The 21,737-nt window shown below is 46.7% G+C and overlaps 1 protein-coding gene across 7 annotated transcripts in view; it reads left to right on the top strand.

Annotated features, from left to right (window-relative positions):
* sdk2b (sidekick cell adhesion molecule 2b) overlaps positions 1-21,737 on the top strand; it is a 520,366-nt gene that overhangs the window by 460,078 nt on the left and 38,551 nt on the right. For all 7 annotated transcript variants that reach the window (XM_052478026.1, XM_052478027.1, XM_052478023.1 and 4 more), the window contains exons 19-28: positions 2,683-2,878; positions 3,427-3,525; positions 3,726-3,917; positions 11,943-12,064; positions 12,264-12,373; positions 12,621-12,771; positions 12,993-13,230; positions 17,240-17,355; positions 17,610-17,799; positions 21,577-21,675. In XM_052478026.1, coding sequence (XP_052333986.1) covers positions 2,683-2,878; positions 3,427-3,525; positions 3,726-3,917; positions 11,943-12,064; positions 12,264-12,373; positions 12,621-12,771; positions 12,993-13,230; positions 17,240-17,355; positions 17,610-17,799; positions 21,577-21,675 — 1,513 coding nt within the window. The remainder of the gene's footprint in view (positions 1-2,682; positions 2,879-3,426; positions 3,526-3,725; positions 3,918-11,942; positions 12,065-12,263; positions 12,374-12,620; positions 12,772-12,992; positions 13,231-17,239; positions 17,356-17,609; positions 17,800-21,576; positions 21,676-21,737) is intronic.

Here is a 21,737-nt window from a genome sequence, read left to right as displayed (position 1 = left end):
GCCTACCCCTGAGATGCAGTGCCTTAGACCGCTGCGCCACTCGGGAGCCCTGTATCAGTTCTAGGAAGATTTCAATCCACTTTGTAGAAACATTTTCCCAATTTCAGCATCATTGTAAAGGCCTAGTTATTTTGCTGCTTTGACAGTAATTTCTGAAGATGATTATTTATATTCCATGTGATTAGTGATTAATTTGTGTCTGTCCCTCATTTTAAAGTAAACCCTGTAATGGCAACAATTTACCCCTTTAAAATAATGTACCATTCCACCAAGGGAAATGATTCACAGCAGGTACCATGGTTTGGGTCTTCTGAACAGCATGGTGGAAAAGGAAGGAAATCTCTCTCTTTTTGGTGGATTTATAATTGTTTCATCATCTATGACTGAGGTGGTCTGTTTGCTTAATTTATGTTAGGAAACCTTGAATTTGATGTGTGCAACATATGTCTAATTCCTCATTTCATGAACACCATGTGTTCCCATGCTCTTCACCACATGAGGAATAATGGCTGATCTTCACCTAAAACTCTTATCGTTAACCCTGTTAGCGGCCCAACAGTTTGATATTATATGTGAGTTTATTTGTAGAAGGGATACTTAAACAATGAGGAATATTGGATTTATCAAATACATGCTTTTAAATAATAGTTACAGGGTTGACAGACAGTGTAGTGAAAGTGCAGATAAAATGCTCTTAGTTCACAGGGTTTTAATGCCTGAGATGGCAAAAGTGGTTTCCCGTAGGCTAAACATTTCCTCCATGCACTTGAATGTTGACAGAAGATATATTTTAAAGTTAATTTCTTAAAAGTTTGCATGTCCAAAAGGCACTCATTTTGTGGAACAACCAATGTATGTGCTTGTTCGTCAGTATGAGGTGTGTGTGCGATAGCTTGTGTGTGTGTTTTGTATGAGTGAGTGTGTTTTGAATGAGGAGTGTGTTTTGTATGAGGTGTGTGTGCGATAGCTTGTGTGTGTGTTTTGTATGAGGTGTGTGTTTTGTATGAGGTGTGTGTTTTGAATGAGGAGTGTGTTTTGTATGAGGTGTGTGTGCGATAGCTTGTGTGTGTGTTTTGTATGAGGTGTGTGTTTTGTATGAGGTGTGTGCGCGATAGCTTGTGTGTGTGTTTTGTATGAGTGAGTGTGTTTTGAATGAGGAGTGTGTTTTGTATGAGGTGTGTGTGCGATAGCTTGTGTGTGTGTTTTGTATGAGGTGTGTGTTTTGTATGAGGTGTGTGCGCGATAGCTTGTGTGTGTGTTTTGAATGAGGAGTGTGTTTTGTATGAGGTGTGTGTGCGATAGCTTGTGTGTGTGTTTTGTATGAGGTGTGTGTTTTGTATGAGGTGTGTGCGCGATAGCTTGTGTGTGTTTTGTATGAGGTGTGTGTTTTGTTTGAGTGAGTGTGCAGAGTGGGCATCCATTTATTCCACATTTGGCTCACACACCCACCCCACCGCACACTCTTTCCCAGAGTCAAACTCTACTTACAGCCTGGGAACCAAGATTGAAATAGACCCAATATATTTGCCAAGGGTAGTATTTGTCTAATCACCTAATTGACCACTCGGTACATTAACTCTCATTCTGTTATGTGTGTGCAATCCCTCTACATTAGACCTGCTATACACCGCAATTTAAATTTCTCTTTCTCTCTCTCTGTGGACTCATTCCAGCCCTGCCTTCCAAATCAAATCAGATGTATTTATATAGCCCTTCGTACATCAGCTGATATCTCAAAGTGCTGTACAGAAACCCAGCCTAAAACCCCAAACAGCAAGCAATGCAGGTGTAGAAGCACGTTGGCTAGGAAAAACTCCCTAGAAAGGCCAAAACGTAGGAAGAAACCTAGAGAGGAACCAGGCTATGAGGGGTGGCCAGTCCTCTTCTGGCTGTGCCGGGTGGAGATTATAACAGAACATGGCCAAGAAGTTCAAATGTTCATAAATGACCAGCATGGTCAAATAATAGGTCTGGGACTGGTAGCACGTCCGGTGAACAGGTCAGGATTCCATAGCCGCAGGCAGAACAGTTGAAACTGGAGCAGCAGCACGGCCAGGTAGACTGGGGACAGCAAGGAGTCATCATGTCAGGTAGTCCTGAGGCATGGTCCTAGGGCTCAGGTCCTCCGAGAGAGAAAGAAAGAGAGAAAGAGAGAATTAGAGAGAGCATACTTAAATTCACACAGGACACCGGATAAGACAAGAGAAGTACTCCAGATATAACAAACTGACCCTAGCCCCCCGACACATAAACTACTGCAGCATAAATACTGGAGGCTGAGACAGGAGGAGTCAGGAAACACTGTGCTTCCAGTGCTTACTCAATGACAAGAATATGTTTAGAGTGACACTAACCATTCATATAATAATTATGATGCCACATGACACCCCAGAGTAGGTCAACAGCACATGAAATGGAGGAGAGTTGGTTTAAACAAAATGTGAACATGATTAACAGTAACAGTGCTATTTAGGTCAAATTTGGGGTGTAAATTGTGGGCAATGAAGAGTTAATATGGTATCCGATGCACTTTGGTTCCCATTCACAATATCAAATTGAGGGTTAAAGGTAAAACCAGTCAGTCCTATAAGATGTTCTACTGTTTATGTTCTACCATTTACTTCTTATTTCCAGTTTGATCTCACGTTCTTCCTTCTCTGTTCCCATTTCCCATTCTGCTAGCTGTTGGCATGGGAGCCAGGTCAGGAAGAGGAGGTCACCATGGTTACAGTGAGACCTAACTTCCAGGATAGCGTGCATGTGGGCTACGTGACAGGGCTGAAGAAGTTCAGAGAGTACTACACCTCTGTGCTTTGTTTCACTACGCCAGGGGATGGCCCCCGCAGCCCTGCTAAAGGCCTTAGGACACATGAGGACAGTGAGTTCCAAATGCGCGCGCACACACACACACACACACACACACACACACACACACACACACACACACACACACACACACACACACACACACACACACACACACACACACACACACACACTGTTGAATGGACATGGCCAATCATACTGAAACATGCCCACTGGGTCAAATCTATTATTCAGCACAGCCTAACAGCCTAGTTCTACAGATCTAATGAATGCGTATGCTACATTTGGGTTTCAGCACACATCCACACATAATTGGGACACATTTTCTCAAGAGATAATTTGTTGGCCATACTGTACTGGGCCTCTACTTGTAATTACGCTATTGTCCAAGTAAAATGTTGCCTATTTTAGTAGCTGTAATCACTGTTCAACGTGTAAAAGCCACATTTTCCTGATTTCTTCATATTACACGTAATAAATGTAGTTTGCTATTCAATATAGTACAACAAGACATCTATATAATTGTGAATGCCTTTGATCTCCATGGGATCCATTGTGTTATCATTCTCATCATAATAACCACTGTGCCCTCCTCTATAGCTCCTGGGGCCGTGGGTCACCTGAGCTTCACAGATATCCTAGACACGTCTCTCAAAGTGAGCTGGAGAGAACCTGGTGAGAAGAATGGAGTCCTCACAGGTACGCCATGCCAAAGACATTAGAGCTGAAGAAGATGACCCACTTCATGTTAAGAGTTGTCTTTATCCACCTATACACCTCCCTCTGTTCATCAATGTCCTCTGTTTCTCTTCTATTAGGCTCAGTTCGTATTTGTAAAAAAAAACGCTACACAAATAATATTGTATTTATTGATGAATTTGATTGATTCTCTGTTCCAGGCTACCGAATCTCGTGGGAGGAGTTTAACCGCACCAACACACGGGTGACCCACTACCTCCCCAACGTGACCCTGGAGTACCGCGTCACAGGGCTGACCGCCCTCACCACCTACACCATCGAGGTGGCCGGCATGACCTCCAAGGGTCAGGGACAACTTTCCTCCTCCACCATCTCTTCTGGAGTACCTCCAGGTCAGTTCCAAACCAGTCCCTAACCCTACCCTGTTATCCCTAGCACCAGCCAGGGGAAACTGTCCTCCTCCACCATCTCTTCTGGAGTACCTCCAGGTCAGTTCCCAACTAGTCCCTAACCCTACCCTGTTATCCCTAGCACCAGCCAGGGGAAACTGTCCTCCTCCACCATCTCTTCTGGAGTACCTCCAGGTCAGTTCCAAACCAGTCCCTAACCCTACCCTGTTATCCCTAGCACCAGCCAGGGGAAACTGTCCTCCTCCACCATCTCTTCTGGAGTACCTCCAGGTCAGTTCCCAACCAGTCCCTAACCCTACCCTGTTATCCCTAGCACCAGCCAGGGGAAACTGTCCTCCTCCACCATCTCTTCTGGAGTACCTCCAGGTCAGTTCCCAACCAGTCCCTAACCCTACCCTGTTATCCCTAGCACCAGCCAGGGAAACTGTCCTCCTCCACCATCTCTTCTGGAGTACCTCCAGGTCAGTTCCCAACCAGTCCCTAACCCTACCCTGTTATCCCTAGCACCAGCCAGGGGAAACTGTCCTCCTCCACCATCTCTTCTGGAGTACCTCCAGGTCAGTTCCCAACCAGTCCCTAACCCTACCCTGTTATCCCTAGCACCAGCCAGGGGAAACTGTCCTCCTCCACCATCTCTTCTGGAGTACCTCCAGGTCAGTTCCCAACCAGTCCCTAACCCTACCCTGTTATCCCTAGCACCAGCCAGGGGAAACTGTCCTCCTCCACCATCTCTTCTGGAGTACCTCCAGGTCAGTTCCCAACCAGTCCCTAACCCTACCCTGTTATCCCTAGCACCAGCCAGGGGAAACTGTCCTCCTCCACCATCTCTTCTGGAGTACCTCCAGGTCAGTTCCCAACCAGTCCCTAACCCTACCCTGTTATCCCTAGCACCAGCCAGGGGAAACTGTCCTCCTCCACCATCTCTTCTGGAGTACCTCCAGGTCAGTTCCAAACCAGTCCCTAACCCTACCCTGTTATCCCTAGCACCAGCCAGGGGAAACTGTCCTCCTCCAACATCTCTTCTGGAGTACCTCCAGGTCAGTTCCAAACCAGTCCCTAACCCTACCCTGTTATCCCTAGCACCAGCCAGGGGAAACTGTCCTCCTCCACCATCTCTTCTGGAGTACCTCCAGGTCAGTTCCCAACCAGTCCCTAACCCTACCCTGTTATCCCTAGCACCAGCCAGGGGAAACTGTCCTCCTCCACCATCTCTTCTGGAGTACCTCCAGGTCAGTTCCCAACCAGTCCCTAACCCTACCCTGTTATCCCTAGCACCAGCCAGGGGAAACTGTCCTCCTCCACCATCTCTTCTGGAGTACCTCCAGGTCAGTTCCCAACCAGTCCCTAACCCTACCCTGTTATCCCTAGCACCAGCCAGGGGAAACTGTCCTCCTCCACATCTCTTCTGGAGTACCTCCAGGTCAGTTCCCAAACCAGTCCCTAACCCTACCCTGTTATCCCTAGCACCAGCCAGGGGAAACTGTCCTCCTCCAACATCTCTTCTGGAGTACCTCCAGGTCAGTTCCCAACCAGTCCCTAACCCTACCCTGTTATCCCTAGCACCAGCCAGGGAAACTGTCCTCCTCCACCATCTCTTCTGGAGTACCTCCAGGTCAGTTCCCAACCAGTCCCTAACCCTACCCTGTTATCCCTAGCACCAGCCAGGGGAAACTGTCCTCCTCCACCATCTCTTCTGGAGTACCTCCAGGTCAGTTCCCAACCAGTCCCTAACCCTACCCTGTTATCCCTAGCACCAGCCAGGGGAAACTGTCCTCCTCCACCATCTCTTCTGGAGTACCTCCAGGTCAGTTCCCAACCAGTCCCTAACCCTACCCTGTTATCCCTAGCACCAGCCAGGGGAAACTGTCCTCCTCCACCATCTCTTCTGGAGTACCTCCAGGTCAGTTCCCAACCAGTCCCTAACCCTACCCTGTTATCCCTAGCACCAGCCAGGGGAAACTGTCCTCCTCCAACATCTCTTCTGGAGTACCTCCAGGTCAGTTCCCAACCAGTCCCTAACCCTACCCTGTTATCCCTAGCACCAGCCAGGGGAAACTGTCCTCCTCCACCATCTCTTCTGGAGTGCCTCCAGGTCAGTTCCAAACCAGTCCCTAACCTACCCTGTTATCCCTAGCACCAGCCAGGGGAAACTGTCCTCCTCCACCATCTCTTCTGGAGTACCTCCAGGTCAGTTCCCAACCAGTCCCTAACCCTACCCTGTTATCCCTAGCACCAGCCAGGGGAAACTGTCCTCCTCCACCATCTCTTCTGGAGTACCTCCAGGTCAGTTCCCAACCAGTCCCTAACCCTACCCTGTTATCCCTAGCACCAGCCAGGGGAAACTGTCCTCCTCCACCATCTCTTCTGGAGTACCTCCAGGTCAGTTCCCAACCAGTCCCTAACCCTACCCTGTTATCCCTAGCACCAGCCAGGGGAAACTGTCCTCCTCCAACATCTCTTCTGGAGTACCTCCAGGTCAGTTCCCAACCAGTCCCTAACCCTACCCTGTTATCCCTAGCACCAGCCAGGGAAACTGTCCTCCTCCACCATCTCTTCTGGAGTACCTCCAGGTCAGTTCCCAACCAGTCCCTAACCCTACCCTGTTATCCCTAGCACCAGCCAGGGGAAACTGTCCTCCTCCACCATCTCTTCTGGAGTGCCTCCAGGTCAGTTCCAAACCAGTCCCTAACCCTACCCTGTTATCCCTAGCACCAGCCAGGGGAAACTGTCCTCCTCCACCATCTCTTCTGGAGTACCTCCAGGTCAGTTCCCAACCAGTCCCTAACCCTACCCTGTTATCCCTAGCACCAGCCAGGGGAAACTGTCCTCCTCCACCATCTCTTCTGGAGTACCTCCAGGTCAGTTCCCAACCAGTCCCTAACCCTACCCTGTTATCCCTAGCACCAGCCAGGGGAAACTGTCCTCCTCCACCATCTCTTCTGGAGTACCTCCAGGTCAGTTCCCAACCAGTCCCTAACCCTACCCTGTTATCCCTAGCACCAGCCAGGGGAAACTGTCCTCCTCCAACATCTCTTCTGGAGTACCTCCAGGTCAGTTCCCAACCAGTCCCTAACCCTACCCTGTTATCCCTAGCACCAGCCAGGGGAAACTGTCCTCCTCCACCATCTCTTCTGGAGTACCTCCAGGTCAGTTCCCAACCAGTCCCTAACCCTACCCTGTTATCCCTAGCACCAGCCAGGGGAAACTGTCCTCCTCCACCATCTCTTCTGGAGTACCTCCAGGTCAGTTCCCAACTAGTCCCTAACCCTACCCTGTTATCCCTAGCACCAGCCAGGGGAAACTGTCCTCCTCCACCATCTCTTCTGGAGTACCTCCAGGTCAGTTCTCAACTAGTCCCTAACCCTACCCTGTTATCCCTAGCACCAGCCAGGGGAAACTGTCCTCCTCCAACATCTCTTCTGGAGTGCCTCCAGGTCAGTTCCCAACCAGTCCCTAACCCTACCCTGTTATCCCTAGCACCAGCCAGGGGAAACTGTCCTCCTCCACCATCTCTTCTGGAGTGCCTCCAGGTCAGTTCCCAACCAGTCCCTAACCCTACCCTGTTATCCCTAGCACCAGCCAGGGGAAACTGTCCTCCTCCACCATCTCTTCTGGAGTACCTCCAGGTCAGTTCCCAACCAGTCCCTAACCCTACCCTGTTATCCCTAGCACCAGCCAGGGGAAACTGTCCTCCTCCACCATCTCTTCTGGAGTGCCTCCAGGTCAGTTCCCAACCAGTCCCTAACCCTACCCTGTTATCCCTAGCACCAGCCAGGGGAAACTGTCCTCCTCCAACATCTCTTCTGGAGTACCTCCAGGTCAGTTCCAAACCAGTCCCTAACCCTACCCTGTTATCCCTAGCACCAGCCAGGGGAAACTGTCCTCCTCCACCATCTCTTCTGGAGTACCTCCAGGTCAGTTCCCAACCAGTCCCTAACCCTACCCTGTTATCCCTAGCACCAGCCAGGGGAAACTGTCCTCCTCCACCATCTCTTCTGGAGTACCTCCAGGTCAGTTCCCAACCAGTCCCTAACCCTACCCTGTTATCCCTAGCACCAGCCAGGGGAAACTGTCCTCCTCCACCATCTCTTCTGGAGTACCTCCAGGTCAGTTCCCAACCAGTCCCTAACCCTACCCTGTTATCCCTAGCACCAGCCAGGGGAAACTGTCCTCCTCCACCATCTCTTCTGGAGTACCTCCAGGTCAGTTCCCAACCAGTCCCTAACCCTACCCTGTTATCCCTAGCACCAGCCAGGGGAAACTGTCCTCCTCCACCATCTCTTCTGGAGTGCCTCCAGGTCAGTTCCCAACCAGTCCCTAACCCTACCCTGTTATCCCTAGCCTTCTGGAGTACCTCCAGGTCAGTTCCCAACCAGTCCCTAACCCTACCCTGTTATCCCTAGCACCAGCCAGGGGAAACTGTCCTCCTCCACCATCTCTTCTGGAGTACCTCCAGGTCAGTTCCCAACCAGTCCCTAACCCTACCCTGTTATCCCTAGCACCAGCCAGGGGAAACTGTCCTCCTCCAACATCTCTTCTGGAGTACCTCCAGGTCAGTTCCAAACCAGTCCCTAACCCTACCCTGTTATCCCTAGCACCAGCCAGGGGAAACTGTCCTCCTCCACCATCTCTTCTGGAGTACCTCCAGGTCAGTTCCCAACCAGTCCAGTCCCTAACCCTAGCACCAGCCAGGGGAAACTGTTATCCCTGGAGTAGCACCAGCCCTAACCCTACCCTGTTATCCCTAGCACCAGCCAGGGGAAACTGTCCTCCTCCACCATCTCTTCTGGAGTACCTCCAGGTCAGTTCCCAACCAGTCCCTAACCCTACCCTGTTATCCCTAGCACCAGCCAGGGGAAACTGTCCTCCTCCACCATCTCTTCTGGAGTACCTCCAGGTCAGTTCCCAACCAGTCCCTAACCCTACCCTGTTATCCCTAGCACCAGCCAGGGGAAACTGTCCTCCTCCAACATCTCTTCTGGAGTACCTCCAGGTCAGTTCCAAACCAGTCCCTAACCCTACCCTGTTATCCCTAGCACCAGCCAGGGGAAACTGTCCTCCTCCACCATCTCTTCTGGAGTACCTCCAGGTCAGTTCCCAACCAGTCCCTAACCCTACCCTGTTATCCCTAGCACCAGCCAGGGGAAACTGTCCTCCTCCACCATCTCTTCTGGAGTACCTCCAGGTCAGTTCCCAACCAGTCCCTAACCCTACCCTGTTATCCCTAGCACCAGCCAGGGGAAACTGTCCTCCTCCAACATCTCTTCTGGAGTGCCTCAAGGTCAGCATTATCGATGGCTCAGTCCCTGGTGATTCAGAATAGGCCCCTTATTCACTTTATAGTGCACTACATTCAGGGTGCCATATCAGATGCAGCCCTGACTGAGCTCAGCCAGAGTGCTAGTTGGTATCCTGATTACTAGCCTCAGCATCACTGACCCTCCTCAGTCCATGTCCAGGCCTTACCTAAAACATTGTCTGCTACCCCCAGAAACCTAGCCAGAACCCAGCTTCCAGCGGGCTGCCCTGTCACCCGCCACTTGCATCCCCAAACGTCCCTAACCTCTCACCATTTCTACAGAATCCTGAGTGACAGTAACTGTGTGTGTGTCTGTCTTGCTCCAGACACTATGTAACCGTACCCCAGTCAGTCAGTCAGGCAGGCAGGCAGAACTGTGACAGACAGAGAGCCATAAAGTAGGAGACTACGCCAGACCAGGGGACTTACTTCTCCACTTCAAAACCGACAGTTCAGAATTATATTTTAATACACTTCACCCAGAAACCCAGCCAAAAGTAAGAGCCCATCGAGACCATTTAGGATAATTCCAGTTTATGATTTCCTATTAAAACATGCTACAGTGTATTATAAAAAATAAAATACTTCCAGTCAATTATTATTGCACCGGCGGTTTCCCCAGACACTATAAAGTATGTCTTTCAGACCTGTCAAATAAAAAGACCCATTCTATCGAGGGCCACAGTTAGTAAGGTATGGAGCTGTGGTTATCGTTCCCAGAATGGTGATTACTATGAATATAGCTGTACGCCTCCACCCTAGAGATCTCTCTCTGTGCTATTGTCTGAATAACCAGGCATGCTAATGATTTAAAGGTGCTGATTTTACTATTCTAGTCATATAGTCCATAGTCCATTTCATTATGAGCCAATAGACCCACTCCATCACCTTGAAGAGTTGGCCCCTTTCACTATACAGTGCCCTGGGGTGTGTTTGTGTCTCAGTCTTGCATCCCAAATGGCACTCTATTAGTGCACTGCTTTTGACCAGGTCCCATAGGGCTCTGGCCAAAGTTAGTGCACTATATAGGGAATAGGGTGTGATTTGGCAAGCAGGCTTGTGCAATGGTGAGGTCTGTTGTTTTACTTGCAGCAGAGTTTATGTATTGGTGTATTGGTATGGCATTAAAGCAAAGGGATGAAATGAAGGTGACTGAACTAAATCACCATAGTGGTTGCCTGGCAATTAGTCACGCTTCACATTTCACATAAGAACTATGCAGAGAACAAGTGCATCAACGGACTGGTGGAAGGGCAGGGGTGGGGACTTTTTTCAAGACTCTGGTTTGATTGTGAGAAAAAAGTTTGTAAAAAAGTTTGACTCTTTTAATAGGAGGGCAAAATGGCAGGACTTAGAGCACTAAAGGTGCGTGCACGTGCCCCTTCAAGAGTAACACACTTACATACACTTGCTTATGTTCAGAATCAATGTCATATTCAGCTAATAATAAACATTTACATTTGGATGTTGTATTTTTTACTTATTCATAACGTACTTATGAAGACCGTATCTAAGGCCTCCTGTGTGGCACTACAGACCCGGGTTGGCCCAGCGTCATCTGGGTTAGGGGAGGGTTTGGCCGGGGGGACTTTACTTGGCTCATCGCGCTCTAGCGACTTCTTGTGGTGGCCGGGCGCCTGCAGGCTGACTTCGGTCGTCAGTTGAACAGTGTTTTCTCCGACACATTGGTGCCAGCGGGTGTTAAGGAGCGCGGTTTGACGGGTCATGTTTCGGAGGAGGCATGACTTGATCTTTGCCTCGCCCGAGCCCATTGGCAGTTGCAGTGATGAGATAAGATCGTAATTGGATATCACAAAACAAATACAAATACGGTATCCGAATGTAAATGTTTATTATTAATATCATGAATTTGGCATACTATTTATAGGACTATGCAAGCTTTTTCCTAGATCCCCATCTAGTCCTGCCAACCTGAAAAGTTTTGTTTATTCTTCTTGAGAACTTTGAGTTGAGTGAAGCGAAACTCTCTTGAGAGCGAGATAACTCAAAAGCATTGGCTCATCTCCGGTGCAATATCCATTTTAGAGCACAAGGTTGCACTGTCACTCAGTAATATATTTCCCTGTAGACAACATTTAGACGACTCCAGAGCGCAGATATGAGAACTGAGATCCAAGCCTGAATAATCCTATTGATACTTTTCATTCAGAAATACTTATTGGAGAACTAAGTTAATCTTTCCTTTCTGGATATAGTAGATGCATAGGTCTGAAAACATTACTTCCTAAACCAGTAAGGATTTAAAAGATAGAGATACACAATGTAGAAAGTCAAATGAAAAAAGCATTACATTAGGCATAGAGACCTCTGTATTAGCTGTTTACTGTCTTAAAGGCCCTGTCTCACTTTATACCCTTTCTGTTCCTTCTCTTTCTCCCTGTATTATTCCCTCCCCAAATGGAAAATAAAGTTAAAACTCTCTCTTACGCTTTCTCTCTCTCTCGCTCCCCCCCTCCCTTCCTCCCTTCCTCTCCCCCTCTCTCTCTCTCTCGCCCCCCCCACTCTCTCTCCCTCTCTCTCTCTCTCTCGCCCCTCCCCCTCTCTCTCTCTCTCCCCCCTCTCTCTCCCCTCCCGCCCCCTCTCTCTCTCGCCCCCTATCTCTCTCTCGCCCTCTCCCCCTCCCCTCCACCTCCCTCTCTCTCTCTCTCTCTCTCGCCCCCCCCTCTCTCACTTGTGTGTCTGTGTAGAGCTGCCTGGTCCTCCCACCAACATGGCCATCTCCAACATCGGCCCTCGATCCATCACCCTCCAGTTCAAACCTGGCTATGATGGAAAGACCTCCATCTCTCGCTGGCAGGTAGAGGCCCAGGTAAGAATGCCTTCTTCCCCAGAAAGATGAGCTTATCCTGGGCATAAAGTGTCTGACCGCTCCCCCCTGATCTGTGACCCACATCAACTATGACTCCCAAGTGGCACCCTATTACCTATATACTGCACTACTTACTCTATAGGGTGCCATTTGGGATGCACATATATCATGTTGTGTTGTGTGTTGTTGTTGGGTTTAGGTCAGTGTGATAGGAGACAATGAAGACTGGGTGATTGTTCACCAGCTGCCCAACGAGCCTGATGCCCGCTCCATGGAGGTGCCAGGACTCAACCCATACACTTTCTACAGGTAGGCTGCTATGTACCCCTACACCTTTGACAGGTACTATACTTAACTCCTATACCTTGACCCCGACCCATTCTACAAGTGTGAGGCCCACCTACCCCAAATTGAGCACATCCTTAACTCTATTCTATTCTATTCTATAGAAACCTGTGTTTTTCCTGGCCATGTGACCTGGCCACAAAAAAACTCAAATGGAAACCTATGGAATACTCCTGTGATAACTTTGCTCTTGTTTCCTCTCTCCTGCTAGGTTCCGTATGCGTCAGGTAAACATTGTGGGGACCAGTCCTCCAAGTCAGCCCTCCAGAAAGATCCAGACCTTGCAGGCCCCTCCAGACATGTCCCCCGCAAACGTCACACTGCGCACGGCCAGCGAGACCAGTCTGTGGCTTCGATGGGTGGTACGTCACGTCTCAACAGACTGACATTATGATGTGATGTTCTGAGTTTTTCATCAAGCGATGATGACTGGCTGTGTGTCTTCGTGTGTTGTAGTTTTTATCTCTTGTTTCTTTCTTTCATTTTCCCTCTTTCTCCCTCTTGTTCTCTCCCTCTCCACCCCCCCTTTCTCCTTCTTTCTCTCCTCCTCCCTCTCCCTCTTTCTCTCTCACCCCCCTCCCAGCCCCTACCAGAGTGGGAGTACAATGGGAACCCAGATCTGTTGGGTTACCGGCTCCAGTACTCCCGTACAGGCTCCCAGGGTAAGGCACTGACCCATGTGATAGCTGACCGGCTGGAGAGGGAGTTCACTATCGAGGACCTGGAGGAGTGGACAGAGTATGAGGTCAGGGTTCAGGCTCTCAACGGTATCGGGGCCGGGCCCTGGAGCCAGCCAGTCAGAGGGAGGACCAGGGAGTCTGGTGAGATTACACATCTGCGCCTCAAATGGCACCCTATTCTCTATACAGTATAGTGCAATACTTTTGACCAGGGCTCATAGGGATAGGAATGCAATTTGAGACACATACTTTATGCAATTACACAGAAAATTATCCAGTGTTAAATTAACACTGAAAGTGTGGACCTGTGTAGACACTGGAAAGTGTTAAATTAACACACTGCTTGGTGTAAAGCTTTATTTCCCAGAGTGCTTTGCCTTTCGAGTGAATTATAGAGTTGCCACCCATGACTGTATTTGTTAGGGACAGGTTGTTGCATTAATCCATTTTCAGTCATGTACACATCACCAAGTGAGATCCTGAGTGAATAAAACTTTATTATTTAACTCAGTATGTACTTCATAAGGCCTTATTTTGCAGGCCTACACTCTAAACATAATATTTAACTCTGTAAGTGTTGAATAAACACTCATTGGTGTAAAATAACCCCAATGTTGGTGTTAATAACCGGAGTTGAACCAAAACCATGCCCATCGTTATCATATTTCCCAGCATCCTCTAATGCAGGTAGATTTTAAGTCGATTATAATAATATTTTCTTTCAATATCGATGTTTTTGCATGTACATTGATTGATTAATTAATGCTTCTCAAATATAAATGCCATACATTTTCTAAACTAATCCAATATGTTACTTGGATTCATTGTACCCGTTACTGAAATTGTTGTTCCAGTTTAGATCCCTTAGCAAGTTTAATATTTCAGTTTTCCCAACCATGAATTCAGGTTGCGGGGTATAAGAAACTCAGGTTAGAAATCCCCACTCTGGCTGGATTTCAAATTAAACTTCACATGGTAAGACATCATAATGTGACAGGTTGTGTGAATAACCCACCAGGTTGGCTTGTTCGGATTACCCAAACATGGGTTAATTTAACCGTCAATGTCATTTTTGATCACTTTCATTCTGGGTTTAATCCATAGGTTATCTTCAGGAGGATAGTTATTTTGAAATAGTTCTTTTTGGCCACCTGTGAGAGTAAGTGTAATTCCAGTTGATCATGTTGAGTTTGTACACTATGATGTAAAATTGTCCTTATATTTTTGCACATTAGATATTCTAATCTTAAAAAATATGAACATTATTATTTACTTATTGCTACAAAGGGTTTGCTATCCCATTGGGATATCACATAGGGATATTACATGGGGATTTGCATAGGCTTTGAATAAACTCATACAGTGCCTTTCGGAAAGTATTCAGACCCCTTGACATTTGACACATGTTGTTATGTTACAGCCTTATTCTAAAATACTTATTTACATAAGTATTCAGACCCTTTGCTATGAGACTCAAAATTGAGCTCAGGTTCATCCTGTTTCCATTGATCATCCTTGAGATGTTTCTACAACTTGATTGGAGTCCACCTGTGGTGAATTCAATTGATTGGACATGATTTGGAAAGGCACACTGTCTATATAGAGGTCCCACAGTTGACAGTGCATGTCAGAGCAAACACCAAGCCACGAAGTTGAAGGAATTATTCCTTAGAGCTCCAAGACAGGATTGTGTTGAGGCACATATCTGGGGAAGGGTACCAATACATTTCTGCAGCATTGAAGGTCCCCAAGAACACAGTGGCCTCCATCATTCTTAAATGGAAGAAGTTTGGAACCACAAAGACTCTTCCTAGAGCTGGTCGCCCGGGCCAAACTGAGCAATCGATGGTCACTCTGACAGAGCTCTAGAGTTCCTCTGTGAAGATGGGAGGACCTTCCAAAAGGACAACCATCGCTGCAGCACTCCGCCAATCATGTCTATATGGTAGAGTGGCCAGATGGAAGCCACTCCTCAATAAAAGACACATGACAACCCGCTTGGAGTTTGCCAAAAGTCATTTAAAGACTCTCAGATTGAACTCTTTGGCCTGAATGCCAAGTGTCAGGTTTGGAGGAAACATGGCACCATCCTTACGGTGCAGCATGGTGGTGGCAGCATCATGCTGTGGGGATGTTTTTCAGGGACTGGGAGACCAGTTTGGATCGAGGCAAAGATGAATGGAGCGAAGTTCAGAGATATCCTTGATTAAAGCCATCATACCTAAGAAGACTCAAGGCTGTAATTGCTGCTGAAGGTGCTTAAACAAAGTACTGAGTAAAGGGTCTGAATACTTATATAAACCTAATATTATTTATTTTTTAAAATAAATTTACAAATTTCTAAAAACCTGTTTTTGCTTTGTCATTATGGGTTATTGTGTATAGATTGATAAGGGGAACAAAGTTATCAATTTCAGAATAAGGCTGTTACCTAAAACATGTGGAGTAAGTCACAGTTCTAAATGCTTTCTGTATGCTTCTGTAACCTTCATTAAAGCTAAAAAATAAAAATAAAAGTGTTAGTGTTTGACTATAATGTAAAAACAATTCAACAGATCAGATCAACCAGAATGACATTTACTCTCCGGGGATGGCCAAAAATAACTCATTTCAAGCCACGCCCCTACTAAGCCCAGCCTCTAGTCTTCTGATCTGACCCACTGGATCATATCTCAATAACCCAGCATCAACAAACCAACCTCGTGAACCAATCCCAAAAATAAGTGACCCAATCCCTGCAAAACAGTTTTTTCTTTTGCTTAAACCCTCATAATAATGCCTTATGAAATATATATTGTTTTGTGTTAAATAATTACATTTTAATAACATAGGATCTCACTTGGTGAAGTCCGTAGGACTGAACATGGATGAATGCGACAAGCATGTTATTGGCACTAACACATTCAGTAATGGGTGTTTACACTACAATTAACTTGAAAGGCAAGGCATTTTGGGAAATATGCTAATAATGTTTTACACTAAGCAGTGTGTTAATTCAACACTGTTTAGTGTCTATACAGGTACGCACGTTCAGTGTTCATTTAACAGGGGAATTTGCGGTGTAGTTACATTTTCTTAGATTTAGGTATATCCTGTTTCATCTGGTTAATAACATCACAACAGTTGGTGTGGCCTCACACACAGCACTGATGTTCAGTCTTTCATTTTGGCACACTTTGATCTACTCTTTGACTTCATTCATTTTAGGACATAAAAGGCATGACCTACTGCTACTGTATGTTCCTATGGCTACTGCCTCATCCACCCACACTATTAGACAATCAGGCTATAATCACACATGTGTGGGTATGGCCCAGACTTCCTGCATATTACCTCTTTTATCTACCCACATGTATGGTATGGGGGCCAGGGTCATTTTTTTCTTCCTGCCTCATGGAGCTATATGAAATGGACACCAACCGGTCTACCTGCATTCTGCTCCTTCACACAGTCTCTCTCTCTCTCTCTCTCTCTCTCTCTCTCTCTCTCTCTCTCTCTCAAAAACAAACTAAAGTGAGGCATGAGTTGTTCTTTCGTTACGCTTTGTCTTGCTGTCTCTGGATGTTCTTGTAGAATAGGCAAAGGGTTAGGATGTTCTCTCACTGTGCTGGTGCAGTCACTGTGGATACCAGACTTTAGGGAGGAGGAAATTGGGAACAGATGGGCTAGAATGTGGAATTCCTCAGCTTTTTTCCTTTTTTCCACTCACTCCAGCAAATTCTTCCGAATCACTGTTTTATGTCCAGGGATGAGTGCCAGGAAGGAGCCGTGGCCTAGCTGGCCTGATATAGAGCTGTGCTTTCTCTGGAGCTACAGCCACGCCTGGGTTAGACACTAGGCCTTAGTGGTTCACCAGTATGTCTTCAATGCTACACATGCAAGCACACGCGCTCTCTCTCTCTCTCTCTCTCACACACACACACACACGCACACACACACACACACACACACACACACACACACACACACACACACACACACACACACACACACACACACACACACACACACACACACACACACACACACACACACACACACACACACACACACACACACACACACACACACACACAAAGGCCCATGAACATCATGGCACGCATTTAGTTTATAAAAGTTAGTTTATCATTTTTTTCTTTATTTTATATAGTCCCCTCCTGTGGCCCTACCAACATGTCAGCCTTCGCCACCACCTCCAGCAGTATCCTGGTGCGCTGGTTTGAAGTACCAGAACAAGACCGGAATGGACTTATCTTGGGCTACAAGGTGTGTGAGACGTTCAGTTATCACCCTCGCCTCCAAGAGGGACACAATACTGTGCAACTAAATTATTCCATTACTCACTCTCCTTTCTAATCCAATTTCTTCCTTTTGCTCTTCCCCTCTTCCTTCTCTCTTGCCCAATTCCACTCTCTCATCCCGTCTCTCTTCCACTCTGTCTTCCCCTCTCTCTTCCCATCTTCCCTCTCTACTCCCCTCTTCCCTCTCTTTTCCTCTCCTCTCTTCTCTCCCTCCTTCAGGTGTTGTATAAGGAGAAGGACTCCGACTCGTCCCTCCAGTTGTGGACAATAGAGGGGAACGCCAGCCACAGTGTCCAGCTGACTGGTCTGGGGAAATACGTCCTTTATGAGATCCAGGTCCTGGCCTTCACCCGCATCGGAGACGGCATGCCCAGCTCACCACTCATACTGGAGAGGACCCTGGACGACGGTAAGCCCTGGGCTGCCTAATATCTGCCTGTCTAAATTTAGAATAAAAGCCTATAAAAGCCTTAGATAATGAATACATGTATACATTCAAATGTTATTTGTTACATGCTTTGTAAACAACATGTGTAGACTAACAGTGAAATGCTTACGGGCCCTGCCCAACAATGCAGAGAGGAAAAAAATTATAACACAAGGAATAGATACACAACGAGTAACAATAACTTGGCTGTATACACAGGGTATTAGTACTGAGTCGATGTGCAGGGGTACAAGGTAATTGAGGTAGATATGTATACAGTATATAGGTAGGGATAAAGTGACTAGGCAGCAGGCTAGATAAGAAACAGTAACAGCAGGACGTGATGAGTCAAAAGAGTTCATGCAAAAATGGTCAATGCAGATATTTAACTAACTATTTATCAGTCTTATGGCTTGAGGAGAGAATCTGTTCAGGTTCTTGTTGGTTCCAGACATTGGTACAGCTTGCTGTGTGGTAGCAGAGAGAACAGTTTATGACTTGGGTGCCTGGAGTCTTTGACAAATTTTAGGGCCTTCCCCTGACACCGCCTGGTATAGAGGTCCTGGATGGCAGGGAGCTCGGCCCCAGTGATGCACTGGGCCATACGGACTACCCTCTGTATCGCCTTGCGGTCAGATGCCAAGCAGTTGCCATACCAGGCGGTGATGCAGCCAGTCAAGATGCTCTCAATGGTGCAGCTGTATAACTTTTTGAGGATCTGAGGGCCCATGTTAAATCTTTTCAACCTTCTGTTGTCGTGCCCTTTTCACGACTGTTGGACCATAATAATTCCTTAGCACAAATGCCTTGGTTCAAATGCCTTCCGTTTCATTTTTTGGTATTTATTCATCTGTATATATAGTATTTTAGTATATATATTTTTTACTACTCTAGGGATATAATTATTGCTTGGATAAAGGTATTTACGTATTGATTTCTGTTTCTCTCTTTATGTGGTGCGTACTGCACAGAACACCAGAATAATTATCACTGAATTATCACAGTGAATTATTGTCATGTTTGTTTATGTGTCAATTAATCTCATAAGGAATGGGTTGCAAACTAGCGAATTGACACAAAAATAAAATGGAATGAATTAATTCCTTCGTGAGATGGACATCGAGGAACTGGATGCTCTCAACCTGCTCCACTACAGCCCCGTCAGTGTGGATGGGCTGTGCTCGGCCCTCTGTTTCCTGTATGCAACAATCAGGTCATTTGTCTTGCTCACATTGAGGGAGATGTTGTTGTCCTGGACCACACTGTCAATTCTCTGACTTTCTCCCTGTAGGCTGTCTCATCATCATTGGTGATCAGGCCTACCACAAACTTAATGATGGTGTTGGTGCTGTAGTCAATGAACAGCATTTTCACATAGGTGTTCCTTTTGTTCAGGTGGGGTTCAGGTCATCTGTGGATCTTCTGAGGCGGTATGCGAATTGGAGTGGGTCCAGGTTGTCTGGGATGATGGTGTTGATGTGAGCCATCACCAGGCTTTCAAAACATTTCATAGCTACAGATATAACTGCCCAGGGGGCAATAGTCATTTAGACAGGTTACCTTTGTGTTCTTCGACACGGGGACTATGGTAATCTGCTGGAAACATGTATGTATTACAGACTGGGTCAGGGAGAGGTTGAAAATGTCAGTGAAGACCTGCCAACTGGTCAGCGCATACTCTGAATACTCTTCCTGATAATCAGTCATTATTAAAGGTCTTACTCACTTGGGCTACGGAGAGCGTGATCACAGTCATCCCGGACAGCTGGTGCTCTCATGCATGGTTCAGTGTTGCTAGCCTCAAAGAGAGCATAGAAGGTATTTTGCTTGTCTGGTAGGCTCGCGTCACAGGGACAGCTTGCGGCTTGGTTTCCCTTTGTAATCCGTGATTGTTTGCAAGCCCTGCCATATCTGATATGCATCAGAGCCGGTGTAGTAGGTTTCGATATTGGTCCTGTATTGACGCTTTGCCTGTAGTAGCGGAATCTTATATAAGCGTATGGATTAGTGTTCCACTCCATGAAAACATCAACTCTTGCCTTTAGCTCAGTATGGATGTGGCCTGTAGTCCATGGTCTCTGGTTGGGATATGTACGCATGGTCACTTTGGGGATGACGTAGTTGTTGCACTTAGTAATAACTGAGGTGGTAAACTCCTCAATGCCATCGGATGAATCCCAGAACATATTTCAGTCTGTGCTAGTGAAAAAGTCCTGTAGATTAGCATCCGAGTCATCTGACCACTTTGAGCAGGTCATTGGTACTTTTTGTTTGAGTTTTTGTTTGTAAGCAGGAATCATTAGGATAGAGTTATGGTCAGATTTGCTAAAAGGAGGGTGAAGGAGAGCTTTGTGTGCTGAGGAAAGGTGCCAGTCAACCAGTCTTATCCTCTAGGCGCACAGTGTAACGGTGTTCTTCGTTTGTGGAAAGAGAGTCGGACCGAAATGCAGCGTAGTGGTTACTCATGACTTTAATGAACAAAGATCGTGATACATGAAATAACTTATACATATACAAAAACAACAAATGGAACGTGAAACCTAATTACAGCCTATCTGGTGAAACTACACAGAGACAGGAACAATCACCCACAAAATACACAGCGAAACCAGGCTACCTAAATACGGTTCCCAATCAGAGACAACGAGAATCACCTGACTCTGATTGAGAACCGCCTCAGGCAGCCAAGTCCATACAACACCCCTACTCAGCCGCAATCCCAATAATACAAAAACCCCAATACGAAATACAACAACATAAACCCATGTCACACCCTGGCCTGACCAAACATTTTACGAAAACACAAAATACAATGACCAAGGCGTGACACACAGGTGACATGTTAGTAGAAATCAGTTTTCCTGCATTGAAGTCACTGGCCATTAGGAGTGCTGCCTCTGAGTGAGCATTTTCTTGTTTGGTTATGGCCCTATACAGCTCATTGAGTGTAGTCTTTGAGCCAGCATCGTTTTGTGGAGGTAAATAGTATGGTCTACAGCTTATCATGAAATATTTTAACTCAGACAAGCAGAATATGAATATTAGCAATCGTGCACAAGCTGTTGTTAACAAAGAGACACACAACCCCTCCCCTGAGCTTCCCCGACGCTGACTTTCTGTCCTGCCGAAAAACCAGCTAGATTTATCTTTACCATGTCCTTGCTCAGCCATGACTCAGCGAAACATAGGATATTACAGTTCTTCAGATCACGTTGATAAGAGCTCATCCAGTTTGCCAATAGAACAGAGGGTAGAGGCGATTTATCCACTCTCTGATGTAGTCTTGTTAGGTATCCCACACACCGGTCTCTATAGTGCCATCTCCTCTTTCTTCGAGTGTCTGGGATTTGGGCCTGGTTTGAATAATCAATGTCTTTTGCCTCCGGAATTCTATAGAAATCCTCATCCAAATCGAGGTTAGTGAGAGCTGTTCTGATGTCCAGAAGCTCTTTTCAGTCATAGGAAACATTATGTCTAAAAAAAAAGTTAAGATCAGCATGAAAAAATACACAAATTAGCACAATTGCCCAGGAGCCCGTTAAACGGGGACTATTCCCTCCAGCGCCATTCATCCATCTGCTCATACAAGATGTGTTATACCAAAGGATATGTAAAAGCTTTCAAATAGCTTTTTAAAGCTATCCAGACTTTGATATTATAGTTGACCAATGCCCACTGCCATTCAGTAATCCACTGCATCAGATGTAAAGAGAAGAAGTGTTAAAAAGTGTAGCCGCTCTGCCCCACTCTCGTCTCCAGTGCCCGGCCCTCCAGTGGGCATCCTGTTCCCTGAGGTCCGGACCACCTCGTTGCGTCTCATCTGGCAGTCCCCGTCTCAGCCAAACGGCATTATCCTGGGTATGTGATTTAACCTTTGACTCTGACCACACCTTGACCTTTCACCTTTAACCTGTCCAGAC

Source organism: Oncorhynchus keta, chromosome 24 (assembly GCF_023373465.1).
Source record: "Oncorhynchus keta strain PuntledgeMale-10-30-2019 chromosome 24, Oket_V2, whole genome shotgun sequence".
Classification (NCBI taxonomy): Eukaryota; Metazoa; Chordata; class Actinopteri; order Salmoniformes; family Salmonidae; genus Oncorhynchus; species Oncorhynchus keta.
The sequence above is the reverse complement of the archived record's forward strand: the minus strand, read 5'-3'. Positions and strand labels throughout refer to the sequence as shown.